The 23,006-nt window shown below is 61.2% G+C and overlaps 1 protein-coding gene across 1 annotated transcript in view; it reads left to right on the top strand.

The window, feature by feature from the left end:
* LOC129149989 (putative protein FAM47C) overlaps window positions 1-22,104 on the top strand; it is a 39,663-nt gene extending 17,559 nt beyond the window's left edge. The window contains exon 2 of the mRNA XM_054719947.1: window positions 21,585-22,104. Coding sequence (XP_054575922.1) covers window positions 21,585-22,104 — 520 coding nt within the window. The remainder of the gene's footprint in view (window positions 1-21,584) is intronic.
* Window positions 22,105-23,006: the final 902 nt, after the last annotated feature.

Raw genomic sequence — 23,006 nt, 5'->3', positions numbered from 1 at the left:
TCCGTTTCACACCACGGCCCTGGTCATCAGGGGAAACAGAAAAACGAGGACACAGCCTCGCCACGCTGCGTCGGCCACGATCTGCTTTAACCCGTGCCTTTTCCTCTGTGTCCTCGACACCCGACACCCGTGGAGCCTGGGGAACCCACTTCCTCATTCTCACTCTGGAGCACCTCTTAGGACTTGCCCCGCAGGCTCATGCCGCCTTCCGGAACCGCTGGCTGTGACGGGCTATGGCTGGGCCCGCACACACGGGTGAGTCCACCTCCAGGGCAGCTGGGGGGGCGGGGAGGGGGGTCCTGATTCACTGCAGAGAAACACCCTCTGGTTAGACGGAGGGGTTCCTGCCCTGGGAGGCACGAGCCTGCGTGTCTGAGAAACAGCGCTCTCACACAGGACTTTTCCTGGGGGCCGTATGTGCATACATTTCCCGAGAACATTTAATTCAGCACATGCTCCACTCATATCAGCCTTCACGCGGAGCAGGAAGACACTCCGAGGCGGCTGAGCTTCCCCGGGACGGGGCTGTGCAGGGTGGGTGCTGGCCCGGCCTCTGTTGCTCGGCCCCGACCCAGAGGGCACAGGGCCCAGAGCAGCCGCGCGTCCTGGTCCCCCTGAGATTTACAAGCGCGTCCCTCCCTCGTGGAAGGAAATGCAGCGGCCACCACTGCCACCGGGACCCTTCCCCGCCCAGCTCCTCACCAGGAGCGTCTTCGGGTCTTCACTTCTTTTCAGAAAGTGCATGAGCCGCCTGGCCCCAGACTCACGTTTATAACAGAGAGTCAGGGAGGTCCCCCCAGCTCCTGTCCAGGGGACGCCCCGCCCCCTCGGATAGGCCAGCAGGCTCATCGGCTCGTCCAGTCGTCCATGCGCCCGGTCCAGCCCTGCTGACCCACGCGGCCCCCGGACGAGGAGCCCGAGGGTGAGGCTCTCCAAGCCGGGGTGCTCCCCCACCAGCACCCGCGTGGCCGCCGAGCCCTCAGAAGGCCCTCCGTCACGGCGCACGCGGCCTGTGCCACGCTGCTGAGGGCAGAGTCCATGCCACACGAAAGGGCACTCGTTAAACGAGAGGTAAGCATTGGGGTGCACAGTTAGGATGGGGGTGAGGGCGCCTTCCGACGGGACTGAGAGAGGTTAGAGAATCACTGCATTATTGTGGGAATATCACACCATTTCCCGTCATGCCAGTTGATGGGAAGCTAAGGAAAGTGCCCACAAAGCCTCCCGTATCGTCCAAAGTTCCCTGGTGAAGTGCCTCCCACCTTCATGTTCTCGTCCTCCAGTCACTACTGAAAACTATACATTTGAATTTAAAACTGAAATATGGGCACATTGAGTACTATTAACAACTTAATTCCCCAAAATAAGATACCATGTTTCCTGCACACGGACCTCCCCCCGCCCCCCATCCCACACACACAGTCACAGCCGTGTCCAGTGAGTACTAGTATGTGTGGACATCGAGCCCTGTGCACATCGACACAGTGCGTGTGAGGCAAATTCCAGCAGGTCATAATTATGCAAGAAGTTCTCAGAAGGCTGATGGACCTTGGGGCTTCAGCAGGGCTGAAGATCTGCATATTGTTACCTGCTGCTGAAACAGCCGAAGGCAATTCCCCTAATCAGATAATCTTTTCCTGTTTACCAAACTTTACCTTTGATATGTATATCTGCTTTCCTAAAGGGCCAATGTGTTTTCCAGCAAATAAAAAGCCATGGGTCTGGAGATTCGGGGAGCTTAGTCACTAAAGCTAAGTTTTCGTCTGGCTCCCCCAAAACGCCTTCCAAATTTATCTTTCTTGTCTAGTCTCTATTCATTTATGCGCAGCCCTTCTCCAGATTCCCGAACCCCAGCTGCAGAAAGACTGTGGCAAGGCGTGAGCACAGACAGACCACACAACCCAGGGAGCTGTGCACGGACCAGTTTGCAGGCAGGAGGCCTGGGGTTGGGGTGCATTTCATGATTCACTAGTCATACAACCTTCCTGGACATGGTTTTCACCAGAAAAAAATGGGCACAGTCGTTAGGGCCTCATGTACAGATTGTGAACAATTCTTTTAAAGACAATGCATGTTTTCTGCAAAGTATTCCCCTGGTATCATGTCATGTTGTCACTGTACTTACTGGGAAATGAACTTTATCCAATTCCTCTCTCACTTATACGTAATTCCAACTTATTTTAGTCATTTTGTCCTATAATCGCCTAAGTGATTTAATCTGTCTTTGACATTGACTAATACAGTGAGTCGTTCAGACACAGGTTTATAAGATTGATCGCTAGGTAGCTCATAAATAACTCTCGGCTTGCACTCCGCTTGTGTATCCATTATTTATAGACCGCTCCCCACATCCCGGCCAAGTTAGCGCCGATGACACCGCCAGGCCTCCTTGCCAGGCTGACACGGCCGCTGCAGCCTTTTCCATGGCAACGTGGGAGCGGCCTCACCCCTTGTCCCTATTTCACTGAACGCTCCTTGATCGGCTGGCCCACAGCTGCTCCCAGGCAGCTGTTAGTATTTTTTTAATTCTTTATTGTTGAAAGTATTACCTATGTCCCCTTTTCCCCCCATTGACCTATCCTGGCTGAACCCCGCCCTCTGCCCCCTAGCCCCCACCCTTTATCCTCTGCCCCCGCCCCCGGCCTTCACCCCCTATTGTCTGCGTCCAGGGGTTACGCTTATGGACATTAAGGTCTTTGGTTGATCTCGACCGCCCACCCCCGCCTTCCCTCTGGGTTACCAGAGTCACAGCCTCTTGTGGGATCGATCCCTGGAGCATCGTGACGTGGCCGCCGTAGCTGTGATGGCCTCCACGGAGGTCTGTGTTGTCCGATGGGAGCCTGGCGGCCCAGCTGCCTTTCCCATCTCCGTTTGCCTGCGGATCTGCTCCCCCGTCGCTGCCTGTGTGAGCCCTTGGTTCTGAGGGGCGTCCAGTCAGACGTCACCACTGCAGCAGGCCCAGCTTCATGGCAGGGACGCTGGCGGGAGCGGTGGGAGCCGGCCTCGGAGGACTTGACCTGTTCTCACCGGATGTGGTGGAAGCAGCCCTGGAGTTCCCGTCCCACCTGCCCTCCGAGCCCTCGCCCGCGCCCCCAGAGCCGCGCCGTCCAAGCACGTGGCCACGGCGCTCCTGGCTGGAGGGCGCTGCGGTGCCGGGAGGGGCCCAAGGGACCACCACAGGCTGCCAGCCGCTCGGGGGACAGCGTCAGCCTCACCCGCTGTGACACCCGAGGGAGGACTCAGCCTGAGACGCGCGGGCCGCCTTTTGTGTGGGAGCGAATCTGTGAACCGGAATTCAAATTCAGAGAGCGCGCCCGTGGCCGCTTCACATCGCCATGGACGCCCCGGGGCGTCTCAGACACGCGTCCCCACCCGGATGGTTTTCCCGCTGGTTCTCTCCAAATTGTCCTCCGGTTTGCCCCTTTCCATGACCAGCCACCCACGGGCTCACTCACCGGAAACCCGGGGCTCATCCCTGCGTCTCCTTCTCGCCCTCACACACACCCGTGTCACCAAAAACTCCTCCCGGCCGGCGTGGCGCAGTGGTGAGCGTCAACCTAGGAACCAGGAGGTCACGGTTCAATTCCGGTCAAGGGCACAGGCCTGGGTTGTGGGCTCAGTCCCCAGTGGGGGGTGTGCAGGAGGCAGCCAGTCCATGATTCTCCCTCATCGTTGATGTTTCTATCTTTCTCTCCCTCTTCCTCTCTGAAATCAATAAAAATATTATTATAAAAATAAAAAGAAAAACAACCCCTGATTCTGCCTCCAACGCACCCTCCCCACCCTCCACCCTCTGCCTCGGAGACCAGCCTCGGTGTCCCTCCGACTCACAGAACCATCTCCTGACTGTCCCACTTCCCTCCCTCTTCTCGGCTCTGCTCCCAGCGGGACAGGCAGGGCGAGATTTTAGAAAAAGTAATAGAGTAAGATTTATGAATATGTTTTTATTGATGTCAGAGAGGAAGGGAGAGAGAGAGGAGAGAGAGAGAAACACCAGTGATGAGAGAGAACCATCAATCAGCTGCCTCTTGAGGTCCCCAGTGGGGGGCGTGCAGGAGGCAGCCAGTCAGTGATTCTCTCTCATCGTTGATGTTTCTAACTCCCTCTCCCTCTCCCTTCCTCTCTGAAATCAGTAAAAAGATTCTTTTTAAGCAGATTCTTTAAAAACAAAACAAAAAACAAAGAAAGTCTTCCCAGCAGCACCCGGACCAGCGTTTGGACGAAGCCCGGGCACCGTAGCCCGAAAGGACACCTGAGCTTCGTCCTCAGCTGTCTGCGCCCACCCCGGCGGTTCTCCTCCCCGTCCCTTCCTGGGAAGACGTGGAATCGATGTGTGGCGACCACGGGACCCTGGCGTCAGGGGAGGCGCGCGGTGCCTTCGCCCTCCGCACCGTCAGTGCTGGGACCCGCTCGCAGGGGCAGAGCTCCTGCCTCCGTCTCCGTCGGGGGCTCCCGAGAGGACATGCCCCTGGTATTAAGTGTCATTTCCCAGGAGCGAGGGGGAATGGGAATCCAGGAGCAGAAGCCCACGCCTCGACGGCGAGGACCCGGGGGGTCTGGCTGCAGGGCGGCCTGCGCAGAGGACCCGGCTCCCAGCAGAGGGTCAGACGCTCGCCTTCCCACGGACGGACGCATCAGAGGCTCTGGAGCCAGATGGAGACGAGCCGAGACCCTGGGCCCTGCGGGGACGCGGGTGCAGGCGCTGAGGGCATCCCGCGCTCCGAGGAGAGGATGGGGGCCTTCTCAGGAAGCGCGAACGTTACGCTTCTCTGTGGACGGAAAGGAATTAGATGCCGACTCAGCTTCCCCGAGCCTATCAGTGAAATACATGAAAAGCTCCTTCCTTAGCCTCTTAGAAACGAACAGGATTTGGTTCCTTTGAAAGCATGTGTTTGGTTTTTAAATGTCCGTATCTTTAGTCGCACATTTTAACCGTGTGACTTCATGGGCGTGTGGCTTCCTGCTGGGGAGGGATCAGCGTCAGCCCCGGAGGGAAGGAGCCGCCGCGGCGTTGGACGGGGTGCGGGGCGGGGACGGTGAACCTTCCCTCCGTTAAACAGGGACGTCCCGAGCGGTGGCGGTGTCAGGGACGCCTGTCCGGGACGTGACTCCACGCACACAGAGGTCTGCGTTTCCCTCATTTACGGGTGGGGCTTCTCCCTCAAAAACATATTTTTAAAAATTGATGTTTAATTCTTTTCTTTGAGAAGATAAGCCTTTAAAAGGAAGGGAAACAATAGCACGAGAACATCTGTCGTTGTAAACCAGTGATGGCGAACCTACGACACGCGTGTCCGCACTGACACGCGTAGCCATTTCTGGTGACACACGGCCGCATGCCGAGGATGAAACATTTGCGACTAGAGTCTTGGAGTTAGTTTTTTCCTCAAAGGGACACACTACCCGAGTTATGCTCAGTTTTTTGGCCAAGTCTGACACACCACGCTCAGAAGGTTGCCCGTCACTGGTGTAAACATTCTTGCCTTCGATCTGTCTGAACAACGTTCTGCCCGGAGAAGACGAGTAAGTCATTGGACCAGTACCTCAGGCACGGTATGTCAGCAGAAGGACCGCCCGGCCGGAAGCCGGGCTCACGGCTGGCTGGCGAGGGCAGCGGGGTGCAGGAGCCCCTCCCGCCTCCACGGCAGTGCTAAGGATGTCCTACTGACGGCTTAGGCCCGCTCCTGCATTGAGCATCTGCCCCCTGGTGGTCAGTGTGCGTCATAGCGGCTGGTCGATCTGCAGTTCGGTCGATTTGCGTATTAGCCTTTTATTATATAGGATGATTCCCTGGCTGGGTGGCTCAGTTGGTTGGGCATCGTCCTGTACACCACGAGGTTGTGCATTCAATCCCTGGTGGGGGCAAGTGCGGAGACAACCAATCAATGTTTCTCTCTCTCTCTCTAAAATAATAAAATAAAAACATATCCTCCAGCCAGGCCAGCGTGGCTCAGTGGTTGAGCATTGATCTATGAACTAGGAGGTCAGGGTTCAATTCTAGGTCAGGGCACATGCCCGGGTTGCAGGCTCCATCCCCAGAGGGGGGTGTGTAGGAGGCAGCCGATCCATGATTCTCTCTCATCGTGGATGTTTCTACCTCTCTGTCCCTCTCCCTTTCTCTCAGAAATCAATAAAAATAAATTAAATAATAATAATAAAATACCCTCCGGTGAGATTTTAAACAATGAGCTATCTGAGCATGTGGTTTCTAACAGTAAGCACCATGTCTGCATTTCTCTAATACGTTAAAGAACTAAACGAGCCCATCGCCCTGTGAGGGTCTGTTAGGATTTAAAATCAAAGCCACTTCAGCCTCTCTTGTTACAACATTGCAATGATCTGATTGAAAGTTATAATTGGGTTGAAAGTTATGTTAAGAGCGCGCCCCCCCCCCCCGGCCCGCACCGTCCTTCAGTAACAGAAGCTGCACCCTGGCCTGCCTGCGGGCCCCCACCCTCCCAACTCCTGGAGGAGGGAAGAGGGCAGGGGCAGGCGACGCCGTCAGATACCTTAGCGATGTGTCCGCCACGTGTCACTGCGTGATGGTCACCGGCCGGGCCTGTCAGGGAGGCGGGCGTTGTGAGCAAGGACGTGCCTCGGTCAGAAGTGATGTGAGTGCCCAGAGGGTGTGGCTCAGGTGGAGCATGGACCCATGAACCGAAAGGTCACCTCCCAGGCCCGGTGCAGGCTCGGTCCCAGCGGGGGGCGTGCAGGAGGCGGCCGGTCAATGATTCTCTCTCATCGTGGATGTTCCTCTCTCTCCCTCTCCCTCTCCCTTCCTCTGTGAGATCAACAAAAGCATATTTTTAAAAATATCCCAATTCTACATCTAATATCCCAATTCTACATCTACATTTCTATTTGTGGTGACGTGTCAGAATCCTGTGCGGACGGACTCGTATTCCCGTAGAAGCGAGTGCCACGCTTCGCGGACCCGCCTGATCCCCTGCGGACGGCGCTGGCGGCTTCCACGGTGTGGCGACCGCGCTGGGGGCTCCGAGCAGCCAGGTGCTCACGGTGACGTCGGTCTGTGTCTGCAGACCAGCCGTCCACGCGAGCCCGGGAAACGAGAAACAAGGCACCCACACCGGCAGGTCCATCCCAGGAACGTGTCTCCTCACGCCCACAGTCCGTGGGGTTCCAGAGGGAGAGGGGAAGGGGAAGAGCCCCAGCGTGCCCCACAGGCGGTAAAACACCCTCGGTTCGCTGGCAATGATGAGTGATCGCCCGGCAAAACGGGGAAGCCGCGTTTAAGAGAAAGGCTTTCGGGTCTCGACTGTAAATCCGCCCCCTCCTGCCCCGTGGACCGTCCTCAGGCCCCGCCCCGCCCCCAGCGCGGCCCGCCCTCGGCAGCTGCGGGGAAGGCCGCTTCTAAGGCATCTGAACTCACTGTGTCCCCCCACAGCATCGAGGGGACACAGGGGACCCACCACGTCTCGATGGAGACGGTGTTTCATTCGTTTTCACGGTCACGCTCTCTAACGCTCTCACTGAAAAGTCATCGTTAAAAACCACGTCTTTTCCCGTGAGTGGGCTGCTGTTCTGTGCCGCCCGCATCGATTTCGCTTTGTTTCTAACAGTTTGTTTCTAACAGTTTGTTTCTAACAGTGCTTCCCCTTAAGCGAAGGGCAGCTCCTGTCAGCGTCTGCCGCTGGTTTAACGAGCAAACCTCAGAGGCGTGGGGGGGGGGGGGGGGGCGGAGAGTTTGAGATTTGGGGACACCGACCGTGAACTATGCCAGGGGGCGAGGTTTCGGAGAGCCGACCTGCGGGCACAGCCCCGTGGAGGGCTAACTGTCCTCATCGGACACGGAGCAACCGGGACACAATCGGGCGTTGGAGCCACGAGCCCTTCCCAGGCGGCCCCGGGGCCCGTGAATCAGCCTAAACACAGCGCTGCGCCCCCGCGGGCGTGGGGGGGGGGGATGCTGGGCATCCTTTATGCCCAACGTGAAGACACACGCCCCGCTCCCAGTCCGCGCGAGGAAGAAAAAGCACGTGCGTTCTGCCCTGAAATGCTTTCTGGTTCGGATCATTCAAAGCCAGCTCCACGGTCACACTTTTTATGAGTGTAGCGTGCAGCTCAATCCTCAAGTCCTCATTTTTTTGGTACAAACGTCAGGAAAACGGCCATTGACTTGTCACAAGCACGTGTCCCAGTGGAGGCTGTCTGCCTAGATTTCAAACTGAGCTCCACAGCGAGTCCCCTTCCATCAGGGCGAGGGATCACCAGCTTTCTGAGCCCGAGCATAGAAGCATCCTCTGATCTGGTCAGAGCTGGCGCCGACTCCTGGCCCACGTGACCGCACGCGCTCTGTGGCCTGCAACCTCAAGCAACGTGATAACCCCAGACAACGGCTCCACACACCAATGGAATCAGATTTATGGGCGAAATTCTAATTAAAATGGACGCCCGGCCGGCGTGGCTCCGTGGCTGAGCGTTGACCTATGACCCAGGAGGTCATGGTTCGATTCCCAGTCAGGGCACATACCCGGGTTGCGGGCTCAATCCCCAGTGTGGGGCATGCAGGAGGCAGCCGATCCATGGTTCTCTCTCCGCATTGATGCTTCTCTCTCTGAAATGAATAAAAATATATTTTTTAAAAATTAAAATATAAGACAGTCACACTTGGCTGAGAAATTGAAAGTCAATGAGTGAATAAAACTGTAGTCCTAGAGGGAACGTGTGCACTGCTCATTTGTTTATACCCTCCGGAGGCTCTGGCTCGTCCGTTCGTTTGTCTGTCTGTCTGTCTGTCTGTCTGTCTGTTTGTCTGTATGTCTGTGTCTGTCTGTCTGTCTGTCTGTCTGTTTGTTGTCTGTCTGTCTGTCTGTTTGTTGTCTGTCTGTCTGTTTGTCTGTCTGTCTGTCTGTATGTCTGTGTCTGTCTGTCTGTCTGTCTGTTTGAAGGAGCCTGCTCAGCACCCTTCCCGGAACCAGCCTTCCACTCCTGTGAGCCCGCGAGCTGTCCACGCCGGGACCTCCCCTCCTCTCGCAGCTCGCCACGCACACTCTGTACGCGAGGGGCCCACACACACCTGCGGTGACCTCGTCTCCTCGGCATGCGCCTCCCCTCAAGTGCTGGGTGCCCAGCACCCTCTCCTGCCCTCCTGCCAGGTGGGAACTTAACCCTGGTTGCAAGTGAGGTCACGTCCCATCCCGGCGCCCGGCCTTGGGGCGCTCGGAGAGCCGCGTGTGGAAACGGGCTCTGTAAGCCCTCCTCGGCAGAGGCCGCTTTCCGTGGAGAAGCTAACAGCTTGCGCCAGTCGGTTCTGAGTTCTCCGGGGCAAACAGGACGCAGGGAGGAGGGGGCGGGTACGAGAACGAGGACCTGTGTGCTGCCCAGCAGCCCGTGTTCCAGGAAGACCCGCCGCACCAGACAGAGGGCGTGGAGAGGAAGAGAAAAGGCCTCCGCCCGCTTTTTCCAATAACCCAACGGGAGACGTGAGGCCTGGGCGATCGATGTGGGGGGGGGGGGGGGGGACTGTCTACCCCCCAGTCCTCAGCCAATGAGGAGCCGGGGGAGGGCTCTCGCGCCCTCGGATAAACAGCCGGGGAGCCGCTCTGCGTGTGCCTGTTCAACTGGACCCCGATCTTGAAGGCCGCATCCAAAGTCGCGTTTTCCCCACACTCTGTGTCTCGGGTCCGTTATTTGAATTCGGACAGGGCAGCATTTCTCACACGTGTCCCCGCTCTGAGCGCCTGGCACCGGGTCTCCTGCCTCCCTGGGACAAGCCCGTGGCAAACAGCGTCACAGGTAGCAGTGGTTTCACTCCCTCTCCCTCTCCATCCCCTCCCCCTCCCCCTCCCCCTCCCCCTCCCCCTCGCCCTCACCCTCACCCTGGCCCCCCTCTCTGAGCCTGTTTCCATGGCCCTGCTGTGGCTCCTCAGGATGCAGCTTTCATTCAAGTGACCGGTCGGAGACGGTCCAGGGCGAGGTGGGCCCCGGGGTGTGCTCCAAGGCATGAGCCCAGAGGCAGCCAGGTCACCCTTAGGACAGATGAAGGGGGGGGGGGGGCAGCAAATCGGGGCAGAACTGGGAAGAGGGGAACAACCGTGAGTGAGAGGGAGACGAGGGGGCCACTGTCATCATGACACCCCAGCCCCCCCCCCCCCGTCCCTTCTGCGAACAGAGGGCCTAGGCCCAGTCCGCACCAGCTCCGTGGACCCCGCAGCCCCCACGCGGCTGTGGCTGGCGCCCCTCCGCCTGGGACACCCCTCACCGTAGGCTTTGAGGATCATGCGTCTGTCCCAGTACCTCACCTTGGCCTTGTCCCGAGAGAGCGGCCACAGACCGCGTGTCAGAGAGAGGAGCAGCCGCCTTCCCCCTGACGTCGGAAGGCGACATGTGACCTGGACAAAGCGCGGGTCAGGGTAGACGGTGCTCAGGGGTGTGAGGAACCGCCCTGCCCGCTGAGCCCTGCCCCTCCCGTCTTTCACGCAGCCCGCTGCCTTCCAGGGCGCCTTCCCGCTCTGCCCTTCCTCGCACCCCGTCAGCTCACGGCTGCCTGCAGGCCATCGTGCCGGATTTGGGGGGAACGTGTCCTGAACCTCGTCAGAACGTGTCAATAAACAGATTCCACGGCCACTCTCCTGCATGCGCCCTCGTTTCCCGTCAGTGGAAGGAGCTCTCAGGCGGGCATCCCGGCACAGGGCCTGGCACACCCATCGCCCGGCCTGCGCCCGAGGACATGGGGCTGTGGGAGCCCCGCAGGGAGGCCGCGCCCCACAGTCTGGGTGTCGGGCAGAGGAGCGCCTCCCAGAGCCCAGGTCTCAAACACACAGGCCCAGGCCCCATTAGGGAGAAAGAACTCGTCTGAGAATATAGCTGAGGTTCCGGTGTGAGGAACGCTGACCTACGGAGCTAAAAATATACACAAATATACACAAAAATAAACATTGCAAATCCCTCCCCCAAGGCCTCTCCTCTCCACGGCTGGAGCCCATCACCAAGAGGCAAGCACGGGGGGGGGGGGGGGGGGAGCACCCTCACCACGCACCTGGTCCCTGAGGTGCATGAACAGGACGCGGGGAAGGCGGGCACTGGCGAGGCCCTGCTGAGAGGAAGAGGAGGGGGGGTCCTTCAGGACACGCGGCCTCAGGGAGGGGAGGGAGTTCAGTCAGCGAGAGGGTCCCCGTTCCTGCTGACTCGAGCCCAGCTCCCCGGGAGCAGCGTCTGCCGGGTCTGGGGCAATGAGAAGAGGGACGGGTCGCTCGGTCGCCCCTGACCCCGAGGCTGCCGGGCTGGAAGCACTGTCCCTGGGACGGCACCCAAGACCAAGTCTCTCAGTGACCCCGAGACACGCGGGCCGGGACAGTCACCCTCTGAGGAGCAGCAGGACCCGCGCCCCCAACACGTCTCCTGGGCACACAGACAACGGGAAGGTGAGGGTGCCCAGGAGCGGCCGACCCGGAGAACCCCCTAAAGGACGAGGGGGAGGTCGGCTTCTGGGGGACGTTCAGAGAGAAAGAGGAAATCTCCGTTCGTGAGCGTGTCCCTCTCGGTATCGGGGGAGAGGCCGCGTCTTACTCGTGAGACACATCCCTGGAGGAGACGTGATTAAAATCTGGGAAGAAATCTCGCCTCGGTGTACCAGGCCTTCCCTGCTCACCCCACAACTGGCGCCGGCTCCACGGCACGCCCCCACCCCTTTCCTTCTCTTTAGCCGAGGTAGGTGGAAGCTGGTGGCTGGGTCTATCCTGGGGGCCCTCCGTCCCCTGGGCCTCTCCCAAGTACAGGGAGGCATTGCTGTTACTACCACCCGGTTTGTGGTTCCCTTGCCGGTCTGTCTTTCACCCCAGGGCCCTCAGCCAAGGACCTGGAAGGGTCGTGGGAAAATGGTTTTCCTCCCCGCACAGGAGCCGGTTCCCTGAGGAACTCTTGTCCTGGAATTGACAGAATGCAGACACTGGCAGAATAATTCTGCAAACACTCGCTGAACTCCCACCGTGGCAAAGTGTGGGGTGGACAGAGATAAACAAAAACCCTTCTCTCCAATGACGAGCCAAAGCCCAGGCCCGTGTAATTACTCTATTTCCGCCTTTTCCACAGTCAGACAAGCGTGAAGCTCACCGTGTAGAAGGGAAATGACACCGCGCCACACACACACAACCCCGGTCCTGATCATCCCTGGGCCGGAAGCAGGAAACGTGTCCGCAGGGCAGGAGGCGGGAAAAGGCGCGTCCGACACGGTGTCCCAGCCTGGTGCCCGCCGCTCTCAGACGGCGACCCCGCTCCCCCTGATGGGAGCAGAGTCCTCTGTCCGTGGCCACACACTGGTCATGGCGTCAGGAAACACACAAACTGCTCTTCAGGCAGCGTGACTTCGCCACACAAAACTGACCGGCCTCCCTTTCAGCGGTTCAGACATCTGACTCCCACAGCACCAGCCTCTGCAGGAATCTGCAAGCTTTGCCTTTCTTTTTTTTTTTAAAAATATATTTTATTGATGTTTTACAGAGAGGAAGGGAGAGGGATAGAGAGTTAGAAACATCGATGAGAGAGAAACATCCATCAGCTGCCTCCTGCACACCCCCCACTGGGGATGTGCCCGCAACCAAGGTACATGCCCTTGACTGGAATCAAACCTGGGACCTTTCAGTCCACAGGCCGACGCTCTATCCACTGAGCCACACCGGTTAAGCTTTGCCTCTCGATTCCGTGTCAGTTAGAAACATCAAGGAATGCGTAGAAACACCCAATGGCATCACTGACCTGGCTCATCACAGCAGCGACACAGGGCCCGCCGCGTGGCTCTGTGGCTGAGTGACGACCTCCGAACCAGGAGGTCAGGGTTCGATTCTCCGTCAGGGCACAGGCCCGGGTTGTGGGCTCCATCCCCAGTGGGGGACGTGCGGGAGGCAGCCGATCCACGATTCTCTCTCATCGTTGATGTTTCTCTCACTCTCCCTCTGCCTTCCTCTCTCTGACATCAATAAAAACATATATTTTTAAAAAAGAATAATGACACAGCGACCAGGGTTCTGTGCCGGCACCTCGCTGACGAGCCGTCGGGGCTCTGAGGGACGCCACGTCCTCGCTCTCTCCGGACCCGTGGGGACCCCCACGCCCACAACGCCCCTGCACATCGGCCTTCCCGCAGCGGTAACTGCTGAGGAGAGTCTGGGGGGACGTCTTACAACAGGGCCAAGGGGGCGCCTGCATGCAGGGCTTGGGGGCTCTCCCCTGGGAGCTGCAGGTCCATCTCGTCACAACTCGGCACCGTGTTGGCAGGCGGCGTGCACTGCCGCTGCGGCCAGGGGCCCGGGGAGCCCCCGTCTCGGGGCCTCCTCCCCCTGAGCAGGAGTGCCGGGTACCCTTCCTATGGGACGGTGATGCGGGGTGGCGTGTTAGCATGACAACCCCGCCTCCAGACCGCACAGCACTGCCTGCTTGCTGCGCAGAGGAAAGAGCTACGACCTGGTGCGGACGCCGGGGGCGCTGTGGCACAGCCCCAGGAAGGGCCCACATCCTGGTTCTCAGGGCCCCTCGGGACCCGGCAATTCCATAGCTCAGTGAGTCCACGCCTTCTCCACGCCGACCCGGAGCCACTCGGCAGGCGTTTCTGGACGCAGTGACGAAGGAGAGCGGTCACCGTTTGAGTCCAGGGCAGTCACCCCCCCCCACCCCCGTTACCTGCTGATGGCTGTCCGCCTCTCCCTTCACGAAATAGTGACTTTTCAACCTCTGCTCCCATCTCTCGTCTCACAAAGGGGGGGAAAGAACAGGTTTCGGGGGCACAGCCCGTGCTGATTGAGGACTTAATGGCAGCAGAGTAAGCCGCACGCTTCTCCCGGCCTGAGGCGGTTCCACAGCACCGTCCCCGTGCCGGCCGTGAGCCGCGAACCCTCTGACATCATCACCCACAACTCCTCAGCCCCCTTGATTTTGCTTAAATTTCTTCAAAGAAGGATTCCTTCTCAAAGGCCCGTTTTAATAAGTACAGGGGAGGACACGGTTATTCCTTTACACGCAGAAGCAGGAAGGCACTCCAGCGGCCGGGGCCTTAGACAGAGGCACTCTGAGCGCCGGCTGCTCCTGTGGCCCGTGGGCGGCTGCCCAGAGCAAGAGCGGCTCCCCGCTCCTCGCCCCTCGGGGTAAGATAATGTGCACGATGCTAGCGAGGTGCTGGGGGGAAAGGAAGGAGGGAGGGAGGAAAAGTCTAAATCCCAGCTGAAGTCCCTGCCCCAAGGCTGAGCCCATGGCCATGACCGTGGCCATGAAATGTGGAGCCACAGCGCCCTCTCGTGGCGGATCGGCGGTGGCGTGGGTTGCAGTGAAGGTTGAGCTGAGTTCTCTGCGGGGCTGGGATGGCAAGTCCTGGCCAAACAGCCCCTCCACCCACCGGCGATGCCCCTGGTGCCACCCGTGGCCCCGCGCTGACCGCGTTGCCGTGGCAACCTCTGAATTATGCCCCGATGTCACGCTACCACCTGCCACGGCCATGCCCTACTCCCGGGCGGTAAGAGCGTGTGCGTTGTACTAACTGCCTTCGTGTGGGCCTGGAGCCTGGTTAGAGAGCCTGGCACCCCGCAGCGGCGAGGGGCCCTCCTGCCACGGCTCCTACCGCCTTCCAGTCCACGCAGCGCCTCACAGTCACGAACCCCCACGGCCACGGTCTGATCCCCAAAGGTGACGGCGCTCCCCACACGCAGCCTGACGAGGGAGAGGGCGCCTGTCTCCCTGAAGAACGGAGCGGAGGCGGCCGTCCCGGGTGCTCTGTCCCTGGGGGTTAGCGGTCACTGACCTCCGCCCGCCCGGGCGGTCCCACAGTGTCTGCGGAGGAAGCCAGACCCACTGCCTCTATCAGACAAGAGCGTCCCGCTTCCCGGAATGGCGAACCCCGGGCGGAGCGGCGGCCAGGCCCTCTGACAGACAGGTGGGCCCTTCCTCCCTCCTGGGAACAGCCCGAGGGAGCCCTGCTCCGGCTGGGAGCCCCGGGGGATGGAGGCCCACCGCCCTCAGACCCTCCTCAGGGCACGGCCAGGCCGACCCTGGTCCTCGGCGCGGTGCCCACGCCCGGGGGACTGCGGGCGGCGCCTGCTGCATCCGACCCCCTGCACGCGGGCCCCGCGCTCCCCGCCAGGCAGGGTGGGCAATCCGCAGCCTCCAGGGTGTTTGCTTGAAAGAAACAGCGATTCTGAGAAGCCCGGGCGGCCGATCGCCACTGGGCACCCACCGAACTCGGCATTGTCCTCCGAGGTCGACACGGGCACGCAGACCCCGCGGTGGGCGCTCGAGGCCCCGGAACCTGGCTTCTTCCGAACAGCGCGGACCCCAGCACCTCGCTCCGGCCGGGGCGGGAGCCCGTCCGTCCGCTGTCTCAGACTCCGCACACGGACGGGCAGCGGTCCCCGCCCACCGGAGGTCGCGTTCTGGCCGGTAGCTCCCGCACGGAGCTGGCGTCCGCGTGCAGGGACTCACAGCCGGCCCTGGCGCGGTCACCTGGTCGCCTCTGACCTGTGTGAGGCCGGCCCTGGTGCAGAGGCCGGGAGGGGGCCGGGGCCTGGGCGGGCACACCTGCGCCACGGGCTGAGGAAGGCGGCGGCTGAGGTCCCGCAGGCCTCCCTGCGCCCGCACGCGCCCCCCGTGTTTAAAGAGGTTTGCAGCATCTCAGGCTCCAAGGGGGACCGTGGTCACGTTCATGCACACATGGCACAGCTGCATGCGATGGCGCTTTGTTTAACGTCCATAGGAACGTGCCCAGTCGTGTGGCTCCGTGGATAGACGGAAGGTCCTGGGTTCAATTCCGGTCCAGGCGCCTGCCTGGCTGCAGGGGATCCCCAGTGGGGGGCGTGCAGGAGGCAGCCAATCAATGACTCTCATCACTGATGTTCCTATCTCTCTCCCTCTCCCTTCCTCTCTGACATCAATAAAAATATATATTTTTACAAATTTTTTTTAAAAAAGAAAGAAATCCATAGAAGCATGAAAAGGGACCCCCAGGACACGGAGTACGTTTGGGTCCAGGCAGCCGTGTCTGGAAAGAAACTGCGACCCTTGCGGTCAGAGGTCACCACCGTTTCTTACGCAGCGTGCGCCCAGGAGCTGAGGGGCCGGCGGGAAACTGCTGCTTCTCGGCAGCCGGCCTCGAGCTCACCAGCGGCCCGTGGTGCACCCTCCAGCGGCCGTGGGAGCAGGAGCGCTCAATGGAGAGCACACACCCTGCACACGGCTCACCTCCCGCTGCCCTGCGCCCGGAAGGGGGCCCTGGCCTGGGTGTGGCCGCTGGTTACCAGCCCGGTGCACCGGGCGCTCCGGGAGGCAGCCAGTCACCAGCACCGCCCTGGCCTCCACCCTGGCCTCCGCCCTGGCCTCCACCCTGGCCTCACCCTGGCCTCCACCCTGGCCTCACCCTGGCCTCCACCCTGGCCTCACCCTGGCCTCCACCCTGGCCTCCACCCTGGCCTCACCCTGGCCTCCACCCTGGCCTCCACCCTGGCCTCACCCAGGCCTCCACCCTGGCCTCACCCTGGCCTCCACCCTGGCCTCCACCCTGGCCTCACCCTGGCCTCCACCCTGGCCTCCACCCTGGCCTCACCCTGGCCTCACCCTGGCCTCCACCCTGGCCTCACCCTGGCCTCCACCCTGGCCTCACCCTGGCCTCCACCCTGGCCTCCACCCTGGCCTCACCCTGGCCTCCACCCTGGCCTCCACCCTGGCCTCTGCCTGGCCTCCACCCTGGCCTCCGCCCACAGGGCGGAGAGCTTCCCCTGGACCCTCGATCCCCGCCTCACGCCGGAGCTCTCCGAAGGTGAGGCGGCCAGTGCAGCCACGCGTGCAGGGCACGGGGAACCGCACAGACAGAGCTCTGGGTCCAGCCCAGCCCAGCTCCGCGGCGGCCGGGGCCTCGGGACGGGACACGTCTGTCGCCTCGCGTCCTCTTCTGTGACACGAGACCCTACGGTGCGCTCAGGACACTCAGAAGCACCTGGCGCCCGGGAAGCGTCCCTGGGTCCGAAGGAGGCGTGGACTTCAGGAACCTCCCGGTGACAGACCTCGTGCTCCCTGTAAACACGACCTTGAACGGGGCCAGTTCCCACGTCCGTCCGTCCGCTCCGGCTGGGAGTGCGCGAGGAGGAGCCACGTGGACGTGCCCTCACGCTCCGTCCGGAAGGAACGGGCAGCCCGCAGGTGCCTTCAGGAGCAGCGCCCGGTGGGAAAGGCCTGGCCGGACGCCGGGCCATCGACCCACCTGTCATGCATTTTCATGACGGACCTGAGCGCGTGAAAATCAATTTTCCTCCGAGATGAGTTCTCTGGCCTCTCGCCCGGGGTGTGGGCGATGAACACCTGAGCGGACGCCTGTCCTGGGCTGCACGTTCCTACACCGACTGCCCGCGCAGCAGCCGCCCCGGGGTGGAGGGAGAGAGAAAGGGAGAGAGAGAGAGAGAGAGAGGGAGAGAAAGAGAGAGGGGGAGAGAGAGAGAGAGGGAGAGAGAGAGAGGGAGAGAGAGGGAGGAAGGGAGGGAGAAAGAGGGAGAGAAAGAGGGAGAGAGAGAGAGGGGGAGAGAGAGGGAGAGAGAGAGAGAGAGAGAGAGAGAGAAAGAGGGAGAGAGAGAGAGACTATGGGAGAGACGAGACGGGGCTGCCCCTCGCCGCTCTGGCCGTGCGGCTGAACCAGAGACACGGGGACCCACGGGCTCCCCGTCCCGGGTCCTGCTGCACGAGAGCCCGTGCTCCTCTCCCGTGTGTCACCGGGCGGTACAGCACATCCCCCGTGGCCGTGGCCGTGGCCGTGGGCCGCAGGCTAGCAGCACACTGAGCGACGGGCGCTGAGCTGGGACGGCCCTCGCCGGGATCGCCTACGTCTGCGGTCCCCGGGCCCCCGGAGCCGGCGGCATCAGCAACGTCTCTGTTTACCCGGGAGCTTCCCTCCGCCGCGGTCTGTAATGAAACTCCCGTCGCTCTAAGCCCATGTTGGGTTTCTGAATCCATGAAATCCTCTCCCGCCCACAGGGATTATCAGGATCAACAGGTCTCATCTGGTCCTTTCGGGTCTTTATACTCAGGCTGCAGCCTCAGAAATGACAGTGAGTGCCACGCCGGCCCCCACGCCGCCCCCACACTGGTCCCCACACACACCCCCACGCCGCCCCCACACCGGTCCACACCCCCCCATACCGGTCCCCACACCGGTCCCCACACCCCCCCACACCAGTCCCCACACAGGTCCCCACACCTCCCCCACGCCGCCCCCACACCCCCCCACACCTCCCCCACACACCCCCCACACCTCCCCCACGCCGCCCCCACACACCCCCCCACACCTCCCCCACGCCGCCCCCACACACCCCCCACACCTCCCCCACGCTGCCCCCACCCCCCCACACCGGTCCACACCCCCCCATGCCGGTCCCCACACTGGTCCCCACACCCCCACACACAGGTCCCCACACCCCCCCATGCCTTCCCCACGCCGGTCTCCATGCAGCCCGGATAGCGGTGCCCCCTCCGGGCCAGTCAACCACGGCGAGGCCTGTGCTGAGTGTGCACTGCATGTCTCCACTGACACACACACCGCGTGTCCACCCCGACACAAAGCACGCGGTGCCGGCCCTGAGGCTCCGATGAGTCACTTCTGATCACAACCTCAGAAAGCAACGGAAGCCGCATCCCTACAACCGCTGAGGCCGGATCCGGAGGTGACCCCCCCCCACCCCCCCCCCAGCACGGGGCTCCCTGGGGGGGGTGCCCGAGCGGAAGGCCGGTGACCTCCTGCGGCCACAGCTCGACCCGACTCCCGGGGCAGCCGGGGAGCGGCGGGCGCCCTCCGGACGGGCTGCAGCCCCCGGGCCCCCGGGTGCCGCCCCAGGTGTTGTGTTCCCATTATTTTTGTTCCTAAGCAGAGAATTCATCTTTGTTTTATTTTTGACCAATTAAGCTTCTTCATTGCAAGGAATCTCATTAAAATGAGTTTTAATGGCCTCCTCCTCCTGGCGTCTCTTCGTGTCTCTTTGTGACAAAGTGCGCGGTGAGGGCCCGCAGGGAGCCGGGCGGGGACCCCCCCCTCTCCCCGCTCCGCCTCGTGGGGCTGCCCTAACCACTCTGCAGGGAAAGGCGGTTCCCACACGCCACACGCTGGGAGGGCGCCGCCTCTGACGGGCACCGGCAAGCCCCAGCCTCAGAGCGGAAACACGCCTAACAACACGTGTCACGTGTCGTTGCTCAGTCGTGAGCCGCGTGTCTCCCGGGGTGGCCGGTGGGACGGGCGGCACATCTCGGGGTCCTGGTCTCTGACACGGAAGGCAGCCGAGGGGAGCCCGGAATTGCCCCCCGAGGAGCCCCAGTCCCAGGCGACAGCGACCGATGCTTTCCAGATCTCTCTTTCTTTTTGGGGGGCGGGGAGGGGGTTAACCCTCACCCGAGGACACTTCCCCATTGACTGTTAGGGAGAGGGGACGAGAGAGGGAGAGACAGAGAGACACATCGATGGGAGAGAGACACATCGATGGGTTGCCTCCTGCACGTGCCCCGACCAGGGCCTGGGCAGGGGATGGAGCCTGCAACCCGGGCATGTGCCCTTGACCGGAATCGAACCCGAGACCCTTCAGTCCCCAGGCCATCGCTCTATCCACTGAGCCATACCAGCTAGGGCTCAAGCGTGGACTTTTTATTTTCTTTCTCCTAAACTCTTACTGTCCCAGCTGTAATAAATAGATTCTTAAATTGTTTTTAAAATGTGTTACCCATTTGATGGGCATTAAATTATATTGTCAACAGAGTGAGGAATCTCGGAGGGAGGGAGGGAGGGAGGGGGGAGGGAAAGAGAGGAAAGGGGCGGGTGGGGGAGGGTGGGTGGAAGGTCATCAACCAAACACCTTGTGTGCATATATGCACGGCCGTGGACGCAGACAATAGGGGGTGTGGGCCGGGGGAGGGGCAGGCTGGAGGAGGTCGATGCGGGAAAAAGGAGGACATAAGTAATACTTTCAACAGCAAAGATTTTAACAATAAATAAATAAATGAAATGAAGTAAAAATGGCCACACACCGGGCTCCCCTGAGCCCAGCCCCTCAGCCCACGGCCCTCGGGGAATGGTTTGGCCCAGACTGACTCCTGAGGGCCGGCTGGCCCCTGGCCCCACGTGCCCCTCTGCAACGTGGAGCGTTTACATGTCATGCCCAACGCCGTGCACACACACATCACGCATCTGCATGACTTCCCGGCGAGGTGAGCGCCTCGTCGCAGCGCACACGGTGTTTTATTCCTGCTCGCGGGCAGCACGCGGAGACGAGGGGCCACAGGACTGCCTTCCGAGTCAGCGCCTGTGTCCCGGGAACAGCCGCCGGCCGGCCTGTCCTTGTCCCGGGTCAGTAGGAGCCTTTAGTCACCAGGAAGGGAGGATGGAGCTCAGCCCCGTTCTCTCAGCGCCACCTAGAGGCGGCAGGGGTCACAGCGCCCCCGGACGTGCAGCTCAGCGGGCCCTGGGTGAGCTGTGGACTGGGGGTGACCGTGAGGTCAGGCAGGTCATCGCCTGGGGGGGTGATGGCGGGGAGGCCGTGCCTGGGGCGGACGGGGGGCAGGAGGTTTCCGGGAATCTCGACCTCCCTCTCAGTGTTGCCCTTACACTGCTCAAACACTAAAATCTGCTAAAATATCCTATGACTCGAAGAAATGCAAAGCCGTTCCATTCTTCCCCGTGAGCCCCGGATGCCACACAAAAGGGCCACTTCCACGGAAACCGGGCGCCCTGCTTCAGCTCAATTGTCGGATTACAGACGCGAGCCTTCGCTGCCCGGGCCGCCCCTCCCAGAGCAAGCAGCCGGCCCGGCCCGGCCCACGCCTCGGAGAGGGTGCAGGTCTTTCCAAACGGGCTCGCTGACCCCTCCCCTGCCCCTCCCCCGCCCCTCCCCCGCTGGCTGGGCCTCCAGGGACAGACTCAGTGTCAGGGTCCCCTTGGTTACCCGGGGAACACAGAGCACCATCTCGCCGAGCGTGAACGGGCCTTGACGACCTAGAAAATACCCGAAACCAGGGACTGCCCGCCGGGCCGAGGGTGTCTCAAACACGCGGCGCCCGACTGTTTGGGGGGCACTGCCCTCCCCCCCAGACGATCAAGTAAAACGTACGTGACCGCAGCCAGCACACAGCCGTCCGGGGCGAGTGAACCCAACGCACACCCCATTTTTCTTGTCAGAGCAGCAAACACTGTGCTTCGGGTGTGACGCGGCGGTTTCGTCCTCAGTGACGTGTGCCCGGAGAGGGGACGGTGGACACGCGCTGCTCTAAACCACCCTCGCCTTTCCTGCGACAGCCACGCGGTTAGTGCGAAACTGAAACTGCAACGGGGCTCTTACGCCAGAGGAACGTCAGCCGCTTTACAAAGGAAGGAGGAAAACGCTGGAAGGAAGGATGTCCGTTCTTTAAAATTCCGCGGAGACCGAGGACCAGCTGGGTGTTAACTCTCCCTCCACGGCCACGGCGTGGCCACCCCGAAGGCATGTTTTCTTTCTCGTCCGAGTCCCCGCTGACGAAATAACCCTCAGAAAGGACGCTGCTCTCCTTCCGGACAAGGCGGCGGTGTGGATACACACAGGCCTCGTCTCCTCCCACCACCACACCCACATACCACTCTGCTCCAGAACCACCTCCATCCGGAACCGCCTCCATCCGGAACCACCTCCATCCGGAACCACCTCCATCCGGAACCGCCTCCATCCGGAACCGCCTCCATCCGGAACCACCTCCACCTCAGAACCACCTCCATCCGGAACCGCCTCCATCCGGAACCACCTCCATCCGGAACCACCTCCATCCAGAACCACCTCCATCCGGAACCACCTCCATCCGGAACCACCTCCATCCGGAACCACCTCCATCCGGAACCACCTCCACCTCAGAACCACCTCCATCCGGAACCGCCTCCATCCGGAACCACCTCCATCCAGAACCGCCTCCATCCGGAACCGCCTCCATCCGGAACCGCCTCCATCCGGAACCGCCTCCATCCTGAACCGCCTCCATCCGGAACCACCTCCATCCAGAACCGCCTCCATCCGGAACCACCTCCACCTCAGAACCACCTCCATCTGGAACCGCCTCCATCCGGAACCACCTCCATCCAGAACCGCCTCCATCCGGAATCGCCTGGAACCCGGCTGAGCGGAAGGCCTGTCACCGAGGAGGGAATGCAGCAGCAGCCCTGGCGGGTTCGCTCCGTGGTTAGAAGGGCCGTGGATTTGATTCCCACACACGGGCACGTACCTGGGCTGCAGGTTCCTCAGCCCTGGGTGGGGCGTGTGTGGGAGGCCATCAGTCACTGGTCTCTCTCCCGTGGACGTGTCCCTCCCACTCTCTACAAATCAGCGAGGAAAGATCCTCAGGTGAGGGTCACAAAAAGAAAGCAAGCAGCCACCTGGAGGCGGGCAGGAGGGTGGGAGGAGGAACGGCTGGTCCCACGCCCACGTGTAAACATCGGGAGGGGATCTCGGCGGCAGAGGTCCCCCCTGAAGGACGAGGGGTCCCAGCCCCACGCCAGTCCTCCCAGCCCGGGTTCCCGTGTCAGGAAGAGAAGTCCCTTGACTTCCGGCTGTAAAACCCCACAGGGATGAAGGCTGAGGGAGGCGGAGGCTGCTGGAATCCCAGGTGTTCCTCTTAAAGGGCCGGCACATGGACTTACTTGGACTCACTCCCTCTGAGCTCCGGCATTGGGACAGCAGCTCAAAGGGGACACACGGGGAGACGCTGAATTCTCTGGCGTCAGGGTGAGGGCTGGGGGGCAGCGCCGTGTTCCCCTGTGAGCCTCCCCCACGCCCACAGAGCTGACAGGTGGGCACCATATCTGAGTCGCCATCAGCCTGGCTCTCACCGTTTGCCCCACCCTAGTGACTCCCTGAGACCCTGTCCCACCCATGTGCAGGCCCACCCACGCTTATCCATACAAATGGCCTGTCTTGGCTCGTGCTTCAGATTTTCCTAAAATCCCTCAAATAACCAGCATCTGGCCTCCGTGTGCCCTGTACCTCTGGCTACGTGGCCCCAGGCCTGGCACGAGCAGCAGCAGC

Source organism: Eptesicus fuscus, chromosome 8 (genome assembly GCF_027574615.1).
Source record: "Eptesicus fuscus isolate TK198812 chromosome 8, DD_ASM_mEF_20220401, whole genome shotgun sequence".
Classification (NCBI taxonomy): domain Eukaryota; kingdom Metazoa; phylum Chordata; class Mammalia; order Chiroptera; family Vespertilionidae; genus Eptesicus; species Eptesicus fuscus.
The sequence above is the reverse complement of the archived record's forward strand: the minus strand, read 5'-3'. Positions and strand labels throughout refer to the sequence as shown.